The sequence below is a fragment of the Anas platyrhynchos genome, chromosome 15 (genome assembly GCF_047663525.1).
Source record: "Anas platyrhynchos isolate ZD024472 breed Pekin duck chromosome 15, IASCAAS_PekinDuck_T2T, whole genome shotgun sequence".
NCBI classification, from domain to species: domain Eukaryota; kingdom Metazoa; phylum Chordata; class Aves; order Anseriformes; family Anatidae; genus Anas; species Anas platyrhynchos.
Window position 1 is genome coordinate 10,428,276 of NC_092601.1, and position 16,191 is coordinate 10,444,466.

The following is a 16,191-nucleotide window of genomic DNA, read 5'->3' on the forward strand; positions in this document are numbered from 1 at the left end:
CAGCATGGAAGGGGTGGCGGTGTGGCTCTCTATATTAGAGAGTCTTTCGATGTTGTAGAACTCGAGGCTAGGAATGACAAGATCGAGTCCCTTTGGGTTAGGATCGGCAGGGACAACAAGGCTAGTGTCCTGGTCGGGGTCTGCTATAGACCGCCGAACCAGGATGAGGAGACGGATGAGGAGTTCTACAGGCAGCTGACAGAAGTTGCGAAATCGTCGGCGCTTGTACTCGTGGGGGACTTCAACTTCCCTGACATATCCTGGAAGCACAACACAGCCCAGAGGAAGCAGTCTAGGAGGTTTCTGGAGAAAGTGGAAGATAGCTTCCTGACGCAGCTGATTAGTGAACCTACCAGGGGTGGTGCCCTGCTAGACCTTCTCTTCACAAACAGAGAAGGACTGGTGGAGGATGTGATTGTCGGGAACAGTCTTGGGCAGAGTGACCACGAAATGGTGGAGTTCTCTATTCTTGGCGGGGCCAGGAAGGGAACCAGTAAAACCACTGTATTGGACTTTCGGAGGGCTGACTTTAGGCTGCTCAGGACACTGGTTGGTGGAGTCCCATGGGAGGCGGTTCTGAAGGGCAGAGGGGTTCAGGAAGGCTGGGTGCTATTCAAGAGGCAAATCCTAATGGCACAGGAGCGGTCTATCCCCATGTGCCCAAAGATGAGCCACCGGGGAAGACGACCAGCCTGGCTCAACAGAGAATTGTGGCTTGAGCTTAGGAGGAAAAAGAGGGTTTATAATCTTTGGAAAATTGGGCAGGCCACTAGGGAGGACTATAAGGATGTAGCGAGGCTGTGCAGGGACAAAATTAGGAAGGCCAAAGCTCATCTGGAGCTCAAGCTGGCTACTGCCGTTAAAGATAACAAAAAACGCTTTTATAAATACATCAACACAAAAAGGAGGACTAAGGAGAATCTCCATCCTTTACTGGATGCGGGGGGAAACTTAGTTACAAGAGATGAGGAAAAGGCGGAGGTGCTCAATGCCTTCTTTGCCTCAGTCTTTAGTGGTAAAACCGGTTGCTCTCTGGATACCCAGTACCCAGAACTGGTGGAAGGGGACGGGGAGCAGGATGTGGCCCTCACCATCCACGAAGAACTGGTTGGTGACCTGCTACGGCACTTGGATGTGCACAAGTCGATGGGGCCGGATGGGATCCACCCAAGAGTACTGAGAGAACTGGCAGAGGAGCTGGCCAAGCCCCTATCCATCATTTATCAGCAGTCCTGGCTATCGGGGGAGGTCCCAGCTGACTGGCGGCTAGCAAACGTGACGCCCATCTACAAGAAGGGCCGGAGGGCAGACCCGGGGAACTACAGGCCGGTCAGTTTGACCTCAGTACCAGGGAAGCTCATGGAGCAGATCCTCTTGGGAGTCATCATGCGGCACTTGAAGGGCAAGCAGGCGATCAGGCCCAGTCAGCATGGGTTTATGGAAGGCAGATCCTGCTTGACGAACCTGATCTCCTTCTATGACAAAGTGACGCGCTGGGTGGACGAGGGAAAGGCTGTGGATGTGGTCTACCTTGACTTCAGCAAGGCTTTTGACACCGTTTCCCACAGCATTCTCCTCAAGAAACTGGCTGCTCTTGGCTTGGACTGGCGCACGCTTCATTGGGTTAGAAACTGGCTGGATAGCCGGGCCCAGAGAGTTGTGGTAAATGGAGCCAAGTCCAGTTGGAGGCCAGTCACTAGTGGCGTCCCCCAGGGCTCGGTGCTGGGGCCGGTCCTCTTTAACATCTTCATCAATGATCTGGATGAGGGCATTGAGTGCACCCTCAGTAAGTTTGCAGATGACACCAAGCTAGGTGCGTGTGTCGATCTGCTCGAGGGTAGGAAGGCTCTGCAGGAGGATCTGGATAGGCTGCACCGATGGGCTGAGGTCAACTGTATGAAGTTTAACAAGGCCAAGTGCCGGGTCCTGCACCTGGGGCGCAATAACCCCAAGCAGAGCTACAGGCTGGGAGAGGAATGGCTGGAGAGCTGCCAGGCAGAGAAGGACCTGGGAGTGATGGTGGACAGTCGGCTGAATATGAGCCAGCAGTGTGCTCAGGTGGCCAAGAAGGCCAACGGCATCCTGGCTTGTATCAGAAACACTGTGACCAGCAGGGCTAGGGAGGTGATCGTCCCCCTGTACTCGGCTCTGGTGAGGCCGCACCTCGAGTACTGTGTTCAGTTCTGGGCCCCTCGCTACAAGAAGGACATCGAGGTGCTTGAGCGGGTCCAGAGAAGGGCGACGAAGCTGGTGAGGGGCCTGGAGAGCAAGTCCTATGAGGAGCGGCTGAAGGAGCTGGGCTTGTTCAGCCTAGAGAAAAGGAGGCTCAGGGGTGACCTTATCACTCTGTATAAGTATATTAAAGGAGGCTCTAGCGAGATGGGGGTTGGCCTGTTCTCCCATGTGCCTGGTGACAGGACGAGGGGGAATGGGCTAAAGTTGCGCCAGGGGAGTTTTAGGTTAGATGTTAGGAAGAATTTCTTTACTGAAAGGGTTGTTAGACATTGGAACAGGCTGCCCAGGGAGGTGGTTGAGTCACCATCCCTGGAAGTCTTCAAAAGACGTTTAGATGTAGAACTTAGGGATATGGTTTAGTGGGGACTGTTAGTGTTAGGTCAGAGGTTGGACTCGATGATCTTGAGGTCTCTTCCAACCTAGAGATTCTGTGTGATTCTGTGTGATTCTGTGTAAAAACAAACAAAAAAAAGAGGGGCAATTGCACCTGCAGCTGGGGTAAAAGCACAGTACTTTCCTCCCAGTAGGTAATATTGAGCATAGGGGCTGTAGGGATTACCAGACATAAGTGATCTTGCTCACTTGGAACATACTGCCAATGATAATTTAAATTCCTGAAAATTTAAAGTGAACTATTTTAGTTAGTATCTTTCAGATCACCCAAGGATGAAGCCCAATCTACCTCACACAGGAAAAAGACTGCCCTCTCTTCATACGTCATGGCGATCTCCTGCTGTAGAAACTCCCTGCTCTCTTCACTAGTTGAGGGTCTGCCCCCTAGATATCGTTTGTATACAGTAGTACGATAGTGAACAGTTCTGCCAAGAAACTGTCTTCTTTCTGTTAACCATGGTGATTTTCCTCAAGCACATTAATGCTCCTTATATTAAGATGACACCCAAACTGCCTGAATGTTGAATGGATAAAGAGCTTTGGCGCTTGCTCACATCCCAGCCCATTTTGAATATTGATTCTCCTGTGGGAATGGTGCTTAAGATCGTTAACTGATAAAAGTAACTTCAGTACCATTTAACATGATGGGTCTCAAGAGTAAAAAGAGCTTTGCTTGTGATAAGCTTGAGTAACATGGGAAGGCCACGTCAGAAAAGTCACCGTGTGAAGTTCTCTGCCTGTAGGAGGGCTCAACAGCCAGCCTGGGGGAGCCCTGCGGCTGGCCTGCTGACCGTCCCCTGGAAAGCCAGCTGTACAGCAGGGGAGCAGGCCCCCAGCTGGGGGGACAGCAGTTCCTAAACAAGGAGAGGAGGTTAGCAGTGAAGAATATTATGAAAGGTATTTCACTGTCACAGCTGGGGAAGAAAGAAGTACAAAGATAGCAGGAAGGGCTGTCATAGCACAGCAGATGTAGGAGAACAGGCAAGATGGAGTTAACCAAAGCAGCAAATAATGAAAGGATCAACATGCTTTAATAACATGAGCAAGGCAGCTGAGGGACAGCTCCCCGCAGAGACCTGCGTTGCATGCAGAGGCGGCAGGGAGAGTAAAAGCTCTTGAATTGTGATTAAAGTCTTATTTGTGCCAGAAACACCTACTTTTTCCACTCTTCACTTAATTCTATAATTTGACTGCATTATCATTTGTACGCTTGCTCACTCACACACATGCTTAATCTCTCAGCTTTCCTATCCTGAAACATCACTGTGACAGCCCAGGCTCAGACACCACTAGTTACCTTCAGGTGCTTAAACAACCAGTTCAGGCACAGCATCATGCAACAAAGACTAACAGATCCATGGACAAGGACAGTACTGGTGACATCTGAGGTGAAGAATGTAAAATTAATCAATTGGGCTGGGTTTTGTGCTCTTTATGGGGTGGTTTCAGAATGGAAGCCTGTGTTGGAGCCTTCAGAGAAACACCTGAGGCGTGGCCGTCAGTATGACAGAGGCACTAAAATACATTTGCCAGAAAGCTAACACTGAAATTTGCAAACTTACAGGGGAATATTTGAGTACTGCAGCTCCCAGGATAGGTAGCAGTTTCAATAAGAATTGAAGGTGTGCATCAGCTTCTGCTAATGTTACAGACTTATTTATCTTTAATTATCTTCTGTGTCTCAGCATTAATGGGTTTTCTGCATACACCAAAAGTTTGAAATACTTACGTCAGCCGTGGAAGACATTCACCTAAGGCACAAGACCTCAGAATAGTTACATGCCTAGTTAATGACAGCTTCCAGATTTTGTGCCAAGGCTAAATCATTAGTAAGGTCACAAAGGAAGTTGGTAGTGCAAGGTAAACTTGTCTTGGCTGTGCCAAATAATGGATCAGCTTCTGCCACCCTTCCCAGGCTCCCTGCTATTCTCACCGTTGCTCTTTTCTCAGTGAAAGCTGTTGCTGCAGTATGGGCCGTGTGGTGCACCTGTCTTTTCTGCAGCTATTCAGTGCATACAGAATGGTACAGCTTTTGCCAACTGTCAGGATTAATGAATGAGTAGCATCAGAAGCCCAAGGTTAAAACCCTGCATTTCAAGCTGATGCATAGGTCCCAGGCAAGGGACAGCACCACATACTCAGATGAGATCTGTGATTCCAGCAATGCAGGATGGAGTTTGCATGCCTCTGACGTTATTTTTTCTGTTTCTGCAGGATGGATGACATCCAGCTGTGCAAAGACATTATGAACCTTAAGAAAGAGCTGCAGAGTTTGGTAGCAATCCCAGGTAAGGGCTGTTTCCAGCTCAATTTTAGGATAATGCTTGGGTGATGCAGGGGTGGGGCTGGTGTCAGAAGCATGCCTCTGCTACTAACACAATCAGAAATGTCCCCACAAGGTTGAGTTTCATGTCTCCTGTCTTCATATATTCCCTCCAGTCCTTATTTTTTATTCCCATTTTACTTCCTTCCCCTCTTTAATCTTCCAGTCTCTGAATTTCTTTTCATGCTATACTTCACTGCTCCCTTGACAGCAAACCTGCAACTATCACTCAGACAAGGTGCATATTCCCTCCCTCTTACACCCCCTTGGGAATATCAAGGGAGCCAACTGGCACAGAGATTGTCAAGTAAAGACAGAATGCTGAGATACCTGAGATAAAAGTGAAAATGGAGAAGGATTTAAAACCATCATGGTGAATAAGATTGTTATTTCCTAGATACACCAATTCATTGTCACAGCTGCAGTTACAGCTACCTTTCAGAAGAAAGCCTTCCGCAAAAAGCAAGAGATAAAAGGTGTGCTTTGCGTTTTGCCTTTAATTTGCTGCAAATTCACTGCTCTAAGGAGAGACAGTTGTGTGTGTGTTTGCAATTCTTAAATCTAAACTCTAGCTGAAATCAATGAGGAATTTTGCTTTACTACAGCTTTGCTGTTTTAGATCATTCATAACAGCCCTACTCCATTCAAGAAAAATTAGAAACAGATCCTGCAAAACACTCAGTACCTCAGTAGGCTACCTACATTAGATATTATTATTTGGCTCTAGCACCTTTCACAGATAAGTTGCTACAGCCCAGCTACTCAGGACAGGTTTTGATGCTCCTTCTGTTATCCTTATTTTTCCTCCCATATTTTGTTGTGCAACTTTGAAAACCTTTCTCCCCAGAAAGAACAGAGCAGGTCACTCATGAAATAGAGAAGTTTACATTTGTCTCACAGATAGGGTTAATCAGTTTTTTGTTTTTGTTTTCTAACCTTTTCAAAATTGTTTTCTAACCTTTTCAAAGTTATTTTCTAGTCCATTTCTTAAGCAGAGATCAGACAGCAGTTTCTCCTTAGCACTCCGCAAATCTCAGCAAAACTTCAGAATTTGAGTATACACAGTTCCAGCAGCACCACCTTTTGGCAGACACAGTAAGATTACTTTTACCTTAACAAAGGCATCACTGGCACTCACACACAACTGAGTGCTTATGTGCCTAACATAGAAAAACACTTCACAGAAATGGCTTCATTCATAACATCCAGATCAGTATTTGCCAGCTGATGAGCAGATCCCTACTCTTTGGTTTCAGTGGACATGGATTGCAGTCATCATGGGATCAGGCTTTTAGAACACAGCATCTAGAGTACTACACCACAATTTAATGTGTATACATTTATCATTTGGCAGTCAGTTTCCTGAAGAATGGGATGGGAGATTCAGGAAGAGGATTAAAAAAAAAAAAAAAAAAAAAAAAAGCAAAAGTTAGCTCCTACTATCAGTAGCAGGCAGAGAAAATCCCACATTCCATAAGCTTAAGAGGCAAAGCAAAGCTAAATGTTTTTAAGTATTCCCCGCTGCAGATTCAGCATTACTCACAACCATGAACACTTTCCATAGGTAAAAATACAGGTCTTAATATCTTTGTAGAATTCAACCACATTCCTGCATTGTTTATAAAACACAGAAAATACTTCTGACAAAGCAAAGCAGCCTGATATTATAAATCATTTACTCTGCAACTAACAGACCATAATCTGAAATTCTCAAGGAATACAACTTCTAGACTGAGACTTACAGAATTCCAATGTCTCGAATATTACACTTAAGGTGCTTTTGTCTCAGTTACTAAGGAGTGGATTTACTGCAGAAATTCCCAGTAGGAAGTACGAAACCCATGATCCAGAATTAATCTGTAATAAGCAATCATTTTCAAATGTCCGATTTATTTAGCTGTTTCAAATTATTGAACATATAAGTTCAACCAGCAGACACAACAAATGCTGCTCAGATGCATCAGACTGCAGGAGCTTGCCCTTCTCAAAATTCTTATATTAGTTTTATGGTTCCCTAAATGCAGTTCTAATCCCTAGAACCAAAATCTTCGATTTAATGCAAAGTGTCTTCTCAACTAATCAAAATTTTAAACTTACTGAGGAAACGTGGGCTGGGATTTGCCTCTGGCTTTCTCATCTCTGCCCTTCTTACTAGGTTTGAAGATGTCTGTCTTAACTACACGTGGCTTTATAACCTTAAACTACAGTTGTGTAATCCCTAGTATTTATGATGATTTTAGCTTGTGACAGTCCCATGTTTCGTGTCACAAAAATCATTGTTTATAGACAACCTAGTCATGAGACCGTCTAATTAACATGTTCATATTAATTACTCAGACTTTTGAAGCACAAAAACACCTTCGTTCATTTTTCCACATTATACAATTCATTGATGCTATTACTTCAGGATTTGCAGCTCACCTGCCTTAACAGGCTTGAAAAACTGTTGCAGCCAACAGCCAGAGCTGTTATAAAACAGAAAGAAAGGGTTTCTTTTGGCATGGTCTCATTTTCTGCACAGACAAGGGGATTTTGTACTGTGGATTTTTTTTTAATGATTGAACTTTTTTAAATACCAAAATGCTTTCAAAAAGTTAGGAAAGCAAAGTAGTGTCTTGTAGAGTAACTTAATATTAAAAATAATCTTGACAAACCCCTCAGATTAGACAGGAGAAAACAAGTAGAAGAGAAAAGAGAAAGCAGCCAGAATTTGCTGGATTTTGGTGACTCAGGTCTGCAAAACCACTGACTTGCATCAGCAAATCATTCTTAGACATCTGCAGTTTCTCCTGTCCAGCTCCCTGGAATCTGAAGTCTTTTTTTTTTCTTTTATTTTCCCTCCCCTGTTTTTGACCAGAAAAAGAAAAAACAAAGATGGAGAAACAAAGAGAAGATGAACTGATTCAGAAGATCCATAGACTGGTACAAAAAAGAGATTTTCTTGTAGATGATGCAGAGGTAGAGAGATTACGGTAAGAACTAAAAGCAACCAAATTTATGCCCAACATTTCATGAGTCTTAATTCTACGCTGGAGCAACTGCCAACATTTACATTAATGGGAGAGAATTGAATCTTTGAAGACAAGTTACAAGTCTCTACCTGGTTCCACAGAAATATATAAAACTACATTATTGCACTCCTGTTGCTCTTTACCCCGTAAATAGCTTGGTCATCATCTAATGATGGCAGAGAGATTTGGTTTCTTTCTTTCCCAGAGGGTGACTGGGCATTTACTATTACAAAGGGAAGGATTTCTGGTGCTGCCAGAGAATCTTCTTGGCGCAAGTAGAAGATGTGAAATAGAATTCTACAAGGGGCATATTTGTAGACATATAGAATCTTTTTTTTTTTTTAATAATAAAAATGAATACTTTAGTCATTTATTATCACTATTCTGTCTATGCCATTGTCTGGAAAGATGAGAACAGAATTGCTACAGGTCTACCTAACCTGACGTATGAGTTCAGAATCTCAATATTTTAGCTCAGATTTGCATAACAAAAAACCTGTGGTTTCCTAGACAGCTGATTTCCAGCTGTTGCACTGAAATCCAATGCTGTGGAAATAGGGTTTTGTCTATTACTTCCCATCTTTTTTCAACAGTAACGTTTCAAGGCTCCAACAGACCATTTATCCTAAATGACAATATCTGTTCCAACGTGTTTAAATTCTAAACAGGCAAAGGACAGGAGAGAGAAGAATGTTTGCCAGAGTCTAGCAGTTGATCAAAGAGAGGCTGGCCAAAGGCAGCAGCTGACAAAAGCCTGAGCTACTAATGTAATCCAGAGCTCTCATCTGCTAGTTCAGTGTGCAAATTGCAACAGCTTCAGTGGCAGCCAGACAATACAGAAGCCTAATCATAGGCTACTGAAAATGTATAGCTGTGCACTATACAGATGTGAATACATTAGTGTCAATTTACATGTGTAGTAAAGCCTGATGCTTTTCTTTAAAACTCTTGACAAAGTCTTTTTCACTGAAGTGTTAAATCAGTATCCTTTTACTGTCCCAATTTGCTGAGAAAACATTATTTCTGTAACAGATTCTTTTTTCCCCCACCAGAGAAAAAGAGGAAGACAAGGAGATGGCTGAATTCCTACGAACCAAGTTAAAACCCTTAGACAAAGCAACACAGTCTCCTACCAGTGAGTTTCCAAACAATAATTAAGAAAAACAACAACAGGAAAAACTCCAGACAGCTGGATGAAAGAAGGGCATTTTCAAAGGCCATGCTGGGCCAACCACTGCCAAAAGATAGGCTACAGCCACTTAGATGCCCAATTACCCCTTAACACTGAATCCAAATCACCTTTGTCCACTTTAAAATTGCTTTTTTATTTTAAATGTATGTCTGCCTTTTTCTTGCTGTCCCGGTTTGGACATCCAAGTCTGAGAGAACAAGCTTTAGCAATATTCTTGTTCTTCAGCTCTGTAGTTGGTGGGGTTCCACACAGTAAGTGCCTTTCTACAGAGGGATCTGTTATCTGACTCTGTGGCTGTGAAGAGGGGCACCCGAATTGAACAAGCTTACCCTTAAATGTCTGGATTCTTTAAACCCTAAAGGGATAAGTCATCTTGAGCAGTTCGAATCCACAGAGCAGCTTGGTTTCTACCAAACTGATATATGTATCTTTGAAATAAAAGTTAAAAAGGTTCAGGAAGGGGGCAGGGGGAGGAGGGGTTTATGTCCTTTAAGCCAGAAGTACAAAGAAATAGCTTAACCAACTCTTGGTTTTAATGGTATCCTCTTTTTGAACACTGCAGGCAGCCCAGCAGAAAAGAAGGCAGAACCTCCTCCAAGCAAGCCTACCATCGCCAAGGCAGGATTGGCTATTATTAAAGATTGCTGTGGAGCCACACAGTGCAGCATCATGTAGCTCTGGGCTCTCTACCATGTTTCTCGTCTTTTCAAGTGTTTTCGTTGAAAGAAACTGTAAGGTGAAGGGATTAACAGCATCCTGCTAAACTGAATCAAGAGCAACTATGGTACAACAGTAATACACAGAATGTACAATGGCAGGTTCTTCACTGTTGCATGGATCACTCAACACGCATGCCTAAAAAAACAAAAGAAATCCATATAGTGGCTGTCCAGTGACCAGAAAAGATCTGTAATAGAGTTAACAAAAATATCCAAGTGATAAAAGTGAATGAGGATATATTTCGTCAAGTAATGTGTTAAAAAAAAAAAAAAAAAAAAGCAGCAATTTTAAGAGGTCATCACTTCAAGAATTTTTTGTACACTCCCCCCCGACAAACAGCACTCAACCATTTGCTGGAATATTCTATTTTGGCTACTTTTCAAAATGAAAGCCACAAATAGTAATGCTCTATGTAGTGCAACTGATAGCTGAAGCAATTATAGGATAACTGATGTTGCATACAAACAAAATATTTATCAAGCTAGTGGGATGTTTAAATACTTTGCTGTTGAGTATCACTTCACTTCCTAAACACTGAATATCAGTGACAAGGACACTACAAGCAGATACAGGTTTTAATACGATATGATTTCTGAATTACTCAAGTCAAACGTTGCTTGCACCAGAAAAAATAAATATCTGGTAAAGTTCTGGCAGGCACAGATACAGTAATCTGCAAATGAATGATTAGTCCAAAGCTCTATCATTTATCTCACAGATCTCCACCTCACATGGAGTCAGAGGGGTGATCACTACAAGTTCTGTTCACTACTAAAAGTTACATGCAGTATGAGATCACCTACCAGTGGTAGGTTACTGGGAGAAGAGTTAAAGACATGGACACAAACAAAAATTAACTAATAGTGCTTAAAAACAACTATTAACCACATCTCTAATAACCGTGAGAAATGTAAGCTATCGAGCATTGGAAGACATGAGCTACTCAAGACAAATTGACTACAAGACAAACAAAAATGGAGAAGTAGGTATCTGTGGCAAGTATACCACATTCTACACAAAATGGATTTAAAATTAAGGGAAATCAGACTTACCTGCGTTACACCATTTAATGCATTTCTGGTCTCTATGCAGATTAAATTTTGTGGAATCTAATCTTTATATTAGCTGTCAGTAGCTGGTATGTGTGACAGTATTCCATATAAATGTATTGTGATAGGTATAAATAGTAAAATAAATGTACATGATCTATCTTATGTGAAAAGTGAAAACAATCTCAGGCTTAGAAGTAACAAACAAATAGCAAAAAGTTCCTAAAATAAAAAGGTTTTTAAGAGGAACTTCTATTTTGCAAAGCCAGCTAAGTGAAATGTGCACTTGTATACAAAGGAACCACAGTTATAGGAAAGGAGATTAAAATTAACAGCAGAGCTACCCAAAAAGGACAGGCACTGATATTCTTACAAAGTATCTTACCAAGACTCAAGGAAATAGACACTATAAAGTAAATCAGACTATTCTTGTACAAAAAAACCCACATCCCTAGTATTAGACTGGTTTATTGAAGAACGTTTGCATTTCCAGAATGTTTCAGTACTGCAGACTCGCATTAGACAAGTGATTTGTCACCACCATTTCCTTAAGGTTTAAGAATCAAGGAGGAAAAAATACCAAGGTTTCCACTAAGACATGAAGCACCTGAAATACTTTGAACAAAGATGCAGAAAGAAAACATTCAAGGCTGAATAGTCATATATAGTTAGACATCCTTATGGATACACATCATATTAAGCTCTGTAGTTGTTCACATCTACTCTGGTATGGGTTGGACTCTGTGTAGCACCTGCACACATTGGGAGAACTGTGAGGGGGGACTGCCTAGCCTTTAAGAGAAAATACACAGGAGGGAAACGAATGCCCACTGACTTCTGGAGAATTCAACAGCCTCTTTCATTTGCTGGTGCCCAAATAAGATACTGATAATTCCTGATGTCTTTAAGGTACAGGTGTTTGATATTTTTAACAAAATGCAAAGGGAAGTTAGGAAAAGCAATCTGTAGTGAAGCAGCCAGCTTAAAGCCTTTGGAGGGTCAGCTGTAGCAACCAAGCACTACAAATGCCAGTAAGTGAAGGAGCGTGAAGGACTTAGTTGTTGGAAGAGCAGAGGTGACTTAGGCACATTATAGCGTTAAATGTGCTGATAGCTGGGCTAATTCCTGTGTGCCACAGCTGCCTACAGTCCCTTGGGAAAGAAAATAAGATCAAAAGAATGGAGGTTTGCATTAAAAATTGAGCTAAACGTCTCTAGGATTCAGGACGCATGACTAGGCTACAGAGCCCCCCCTCTAATTACAATGAATAGAAAACACAGCAAATATAGAAGAAACATTCATAAGCAGTTAGCATTGCTAGCCAGTGCCCCAGAGGGATTTGATCTACAGCAGTATTAATGAGAGTGAACTTTATTTCCAGAAGCTTGGCTGAAAGGTTTTCTTTACGTGCATTTATTTTGTTTTTAATTCACAAATGCCTTAGTTCTGTTTTCACTTGTCTGCCGTGCACCAGTGGTTCCTTTGGAAGTGGAGTTAGTGATGCTGCTTAGCAATAAAGTGTTTTATTTATTTTTTAAAAGACTGAGGTCTGATTGTCAACCATGGTCAACACTGGCTTACAGCATTGTCCACCCAGGACACAGCAAAACCTTAATAGTTTACTTCAATGGCTGTAACTAAACAAATTAAGCTCTGTATTTTGAACCATGTTAAGTGCGTGAACTTCTCAGTCCTTGGGTTAAAAAGGAAAATTCAGACTGAAACAATATTTGCAAAGACGGTCTCTGTAGCTTCCATGACCCTATGAACACAGTACAGTGTGTACGCCCTCATATTTTTAAATCAGTAGAAAATCTCTGACAAGGATGTTTAGGGGGCTACACGGACCATCTGCCATCATTTCAGAGCCAACTCTCAGATGTCTGTTACTGTCTGCAAAGAGGGAGGGTGGTTGACTGAAGCACCTGGAATCTCTTCTCAAGGAAGTTCTGGCTGTTCATCCAGACAAAAAAGGCAAGACAGCAGAGACAGAAGAAAGTTTGAGGTGAATGTGACACTTCTCTGTAGTAAGCAGTGCTCTTTGTACTGATGACCAATTCTACCAGCAAATGGCTCTTGCACCTTCCCCTAGGCCTACTGACTCTCTTCAGCAAAGTTAAACGTATTTCTAAATAAACTAAGCTGCTGTGTTACATTAAGCATGTGTTTTTTCGTTATTATCGAAGTGGTTATGGGTTTATTGTGCAGCTATACTTTACCAAATGAGGATTAGTATTCTGGAGGAAAGGATTATCTAAGTTAATGATGCTACTAAAAAAATTAGTATTTCCTCTCAGCAAAAAAATTCTCCAAGGGGACCCCCATAGAGGAAAAAAAAGCAATAGCCAATCTTGTGACTCTCCTGACATTGAAACTTCACTACAGCCCAGAGCAGAAGACCATTCCTAGCCCTGCATAGGGAAGATAAAGGTCTTGACATACCCAAATATCATTCCAGGAAGACTTTTTTTTTTTTTTTGAGTTAATATCAGGACCATTCTAATTCTGCCTGACAGAAAAATCCTGACACTGCTGACCATCTTCAGGTTCTGGATAAAAATACGGGTAAGCCAGAGTGGCTTAGCAACAGTAAGGAAATTCAGCACTGCCTGGTTTCCCTGGAGTGGAGTTTTACAGATGTTCCTCATGCTGCAGGGCTCCGAGCAGTCTCAGGGAGTAGAGTCTACGTGACCAGATAGAGGGGATGAGATGCAATTGAGTTCATCTTTGCTCATACTACCCCAAGCATCCTGCTGCAGGAGGCCAGCATGCAGTGAAATCAAAGTCTGTGTTATCAGTGTTTGTCCTGCAGATGTCCTGAAGAAGTTTTTGGGCAACTAATACCTAACAGCAGCAGTTTTACATTGCCTGAACAAAGTGTGTGGAAGATGAGTTTAGCTCTAACATAACCCTGCAGCCCAACCAAGAAATGACAGTTCAAAAGTCAGCAACACACAGGAAAGTGACTGCACCATCCGGACTCTGCCTGGTTGTACCCTGGTGGCAACAGGTTACTGTCTTGTTAACTCATTAAGTGTCTTGGACGACAAGTGCTTTCAGGAATATATCCCCCTAAAATATTTTACCTTCCCCCCCCCCCCCAGAGACAGTTCAAATACCAGTACCAAGTGCCATTTGACTGCAGGCTGAAATGCGGGGCTGCAAAAGGTACTTGGGCATGCCTTCGTCTTTGCAGGTGGTGATCATAAGTTCCTGTGTGAGTCAGTCTTTGTCACACTTCATCCTCCTACACAGGCATAAGAGTTTCACTTGCAACTAAGCAGATGGTTAAGGAGAGTGGTTTTCCCAATACTCTGTTCAGCTTGATCTCAAATCATGCCACTTCAAACTAAAACAGTGAGGTAATAGATTTCAGTGTGATGGAAAATAAGGAGTTTGAGCTCATTCTATACAAGATGTAGAATCATAACCCTGGAGACCTGCTTGCTGGCTCTGAAATGCAAGTGACAACATTGCTTTAGAGGCAGTTAATGAATAGCCAGAGTTCAACTGCTGCAAAAAGCAGGCGATTTCAGACTTCACAGTGGGTAAGAATCACAATTTCAGCTAAGAATGAACAGAGACTGAAATTTAAACTCACCAGCAAGCAGTTATCAGAAAATATTTTTTGTCACACATTTTATTAGAGAAGAATTTGAAGAAACTGAGTTCAGATTTTTCAATAAGCATATCTAAGGAGCCTCTTCCAGTAACAACACAACCACAGACTGATTTCTAAACGCCAGTCAACAACCTAAGGAGTATCAAATTGTTCTGTGGGCTTCTACCAAAAGTTCTTCTTCAGGTAAATTGTAGAGCAGTTTAAGAATGCTCAAAACCAGCAGAGATGACTGCAGCTAATGCTAAAGCTCTCATGAGGCAATTATCTCATCCCATCCACACTGATAGAGAGAGAGGTTTGTTTTTTTTTTTTTTTTTTTTTTTTACCAGCAGATTTCACCATGCAAAGTAGGTATTCTGGCAAAATTCCCTTTCTATAGCTTTTGAATCCAATAACTAAGAGGCTGACTTGACACTTTTGGACCCACAGCTTAGCTTATGAGTGCATGGCTCCCAAAACACTGTTCTGTAACGCCTGAGGCTTTAACATCTCCTATACCCCAGTGTCACTGAGCAAGGATGGAAGAAATCAGCACAGCATTACTGGATGTGCCATAAACTAACCAGGGTAGGTGGGGTAGTATACAGCAGTTAATACATGTTCCGAAACTCAAGGTGAAGTAAGGTGAAACGAACAAGCATCAGCTCAAAGTGTCTGCAACAGCTCCTATTTGTCACCTTCTTTCTTCCTGAATTACTGTGAACTTATTTCTGGCACAAGATCACAGTTCACAAATTGCATTGCTTTTGAGCTAGCAAAGGCAGTTCTACAGCCTCCTGAAGAAGCATGCAAGGTTAGGTTAGAGTCACTCCAAAAACCCTGCCTGGTACTAATACATTTTAAAGGAAGCTTTTTTGAAGGCTTGTTGCCTGTGGACTGTCCAGCTCAAAGGATTAGAGTTCATTTCCAAAAGGACCTCATTTCAACACCTAGGTCCTAATGAGCAAGACAAGCACCCTAGAATTGCTATCATTTGTCTAAGGACTAAGCAGTCCCTAATAACACAAAATATAAGTACCAGAAGCACAAAACAGCTGCTTTTATACTCAGTCCATACTACACAACCCGTAAGAGTAAAAAGCCCTGTGGTACAAGAAGATCTCACTCAACTTTTCAGGAAGCAAACTACCTTAATGAGGGTAAGGATCTTCTGTATTTGCTCTCTTGCTATTCTTTTTTAGAGACGTTACCAATGCTTTGAACAAAGTCCTGGATATCCTGCAAGTCCTGCAGTATATGGATCCTGCAATATAATGGCAATAAGCTTAGGAAAACTTCCTGAAAATTTTATGTCCCTCTCCCAATCCATTTCTGATTATTTCATAGCAACTTGGTGAGAGCATCCTGGAAATTCGCACATAGTTGTCCTATCCCACTCTTGCATTCTCATCTCTGCACTTTAAAAAGTAACAGAATATATAAGAAATTCCATATGAATTGTTTCTGTGTAACTTGTTTTTTGTTTGTTTTTTTTTTTCCCCCCCCTGAATTTCCTTCACACATTAGATGTTTATATCTTACTCTTCAGGTAAGTTACTTACCTGCAATCCAGTAAGGCACTAGGTCTCACTGCATAATCATCTCTTTATCCCAAGTGTGTTGGCAACAACCTTCTGTCCTCCACTGAGACTCCTATCCTAATGCTT

The 16,191-nt window shown here is 42.2% G+C and overlaps 1 protein-coding gene across 2 annotated transcripts in view; it reads left to right on the forward strand.

Moving 5' to 3' along the window:
- BMERB1 (bMERB domain containing 1) overlaps window positions 1-13,082 on the forward strand; it is a 68,379-nt gene extending 55,297 nt beyond the window's left edge. For both annotated transcript variants that reach the window (XM_072023986.1, XM_027469015.3), the window contains exons 3-6: window positions 4,843-4,916; window positions 7,809-7,923; window positions 9,015-9,097; window positions 9,717-13,082. In XM_072023986.1, coding sequence (XP_071880087.1) covers window positions 4,843-4,916; window positions 7,809-7,923; window positions 9,015-9,097; window positions 9,717-9,829 — 385 coding nt within the window. In that variant the 3' untranslated portion in view covers window positions 9,830-13,082. The remainder of the gene's footprint in view (window positions 1-4,842; window positions 4,917-7,808; window positions 7,924-9,014; window positions 9,098-9,716) is intronic.
- Window positions 13,083-16,191: the final 3,109 nt, after the last annotated feature.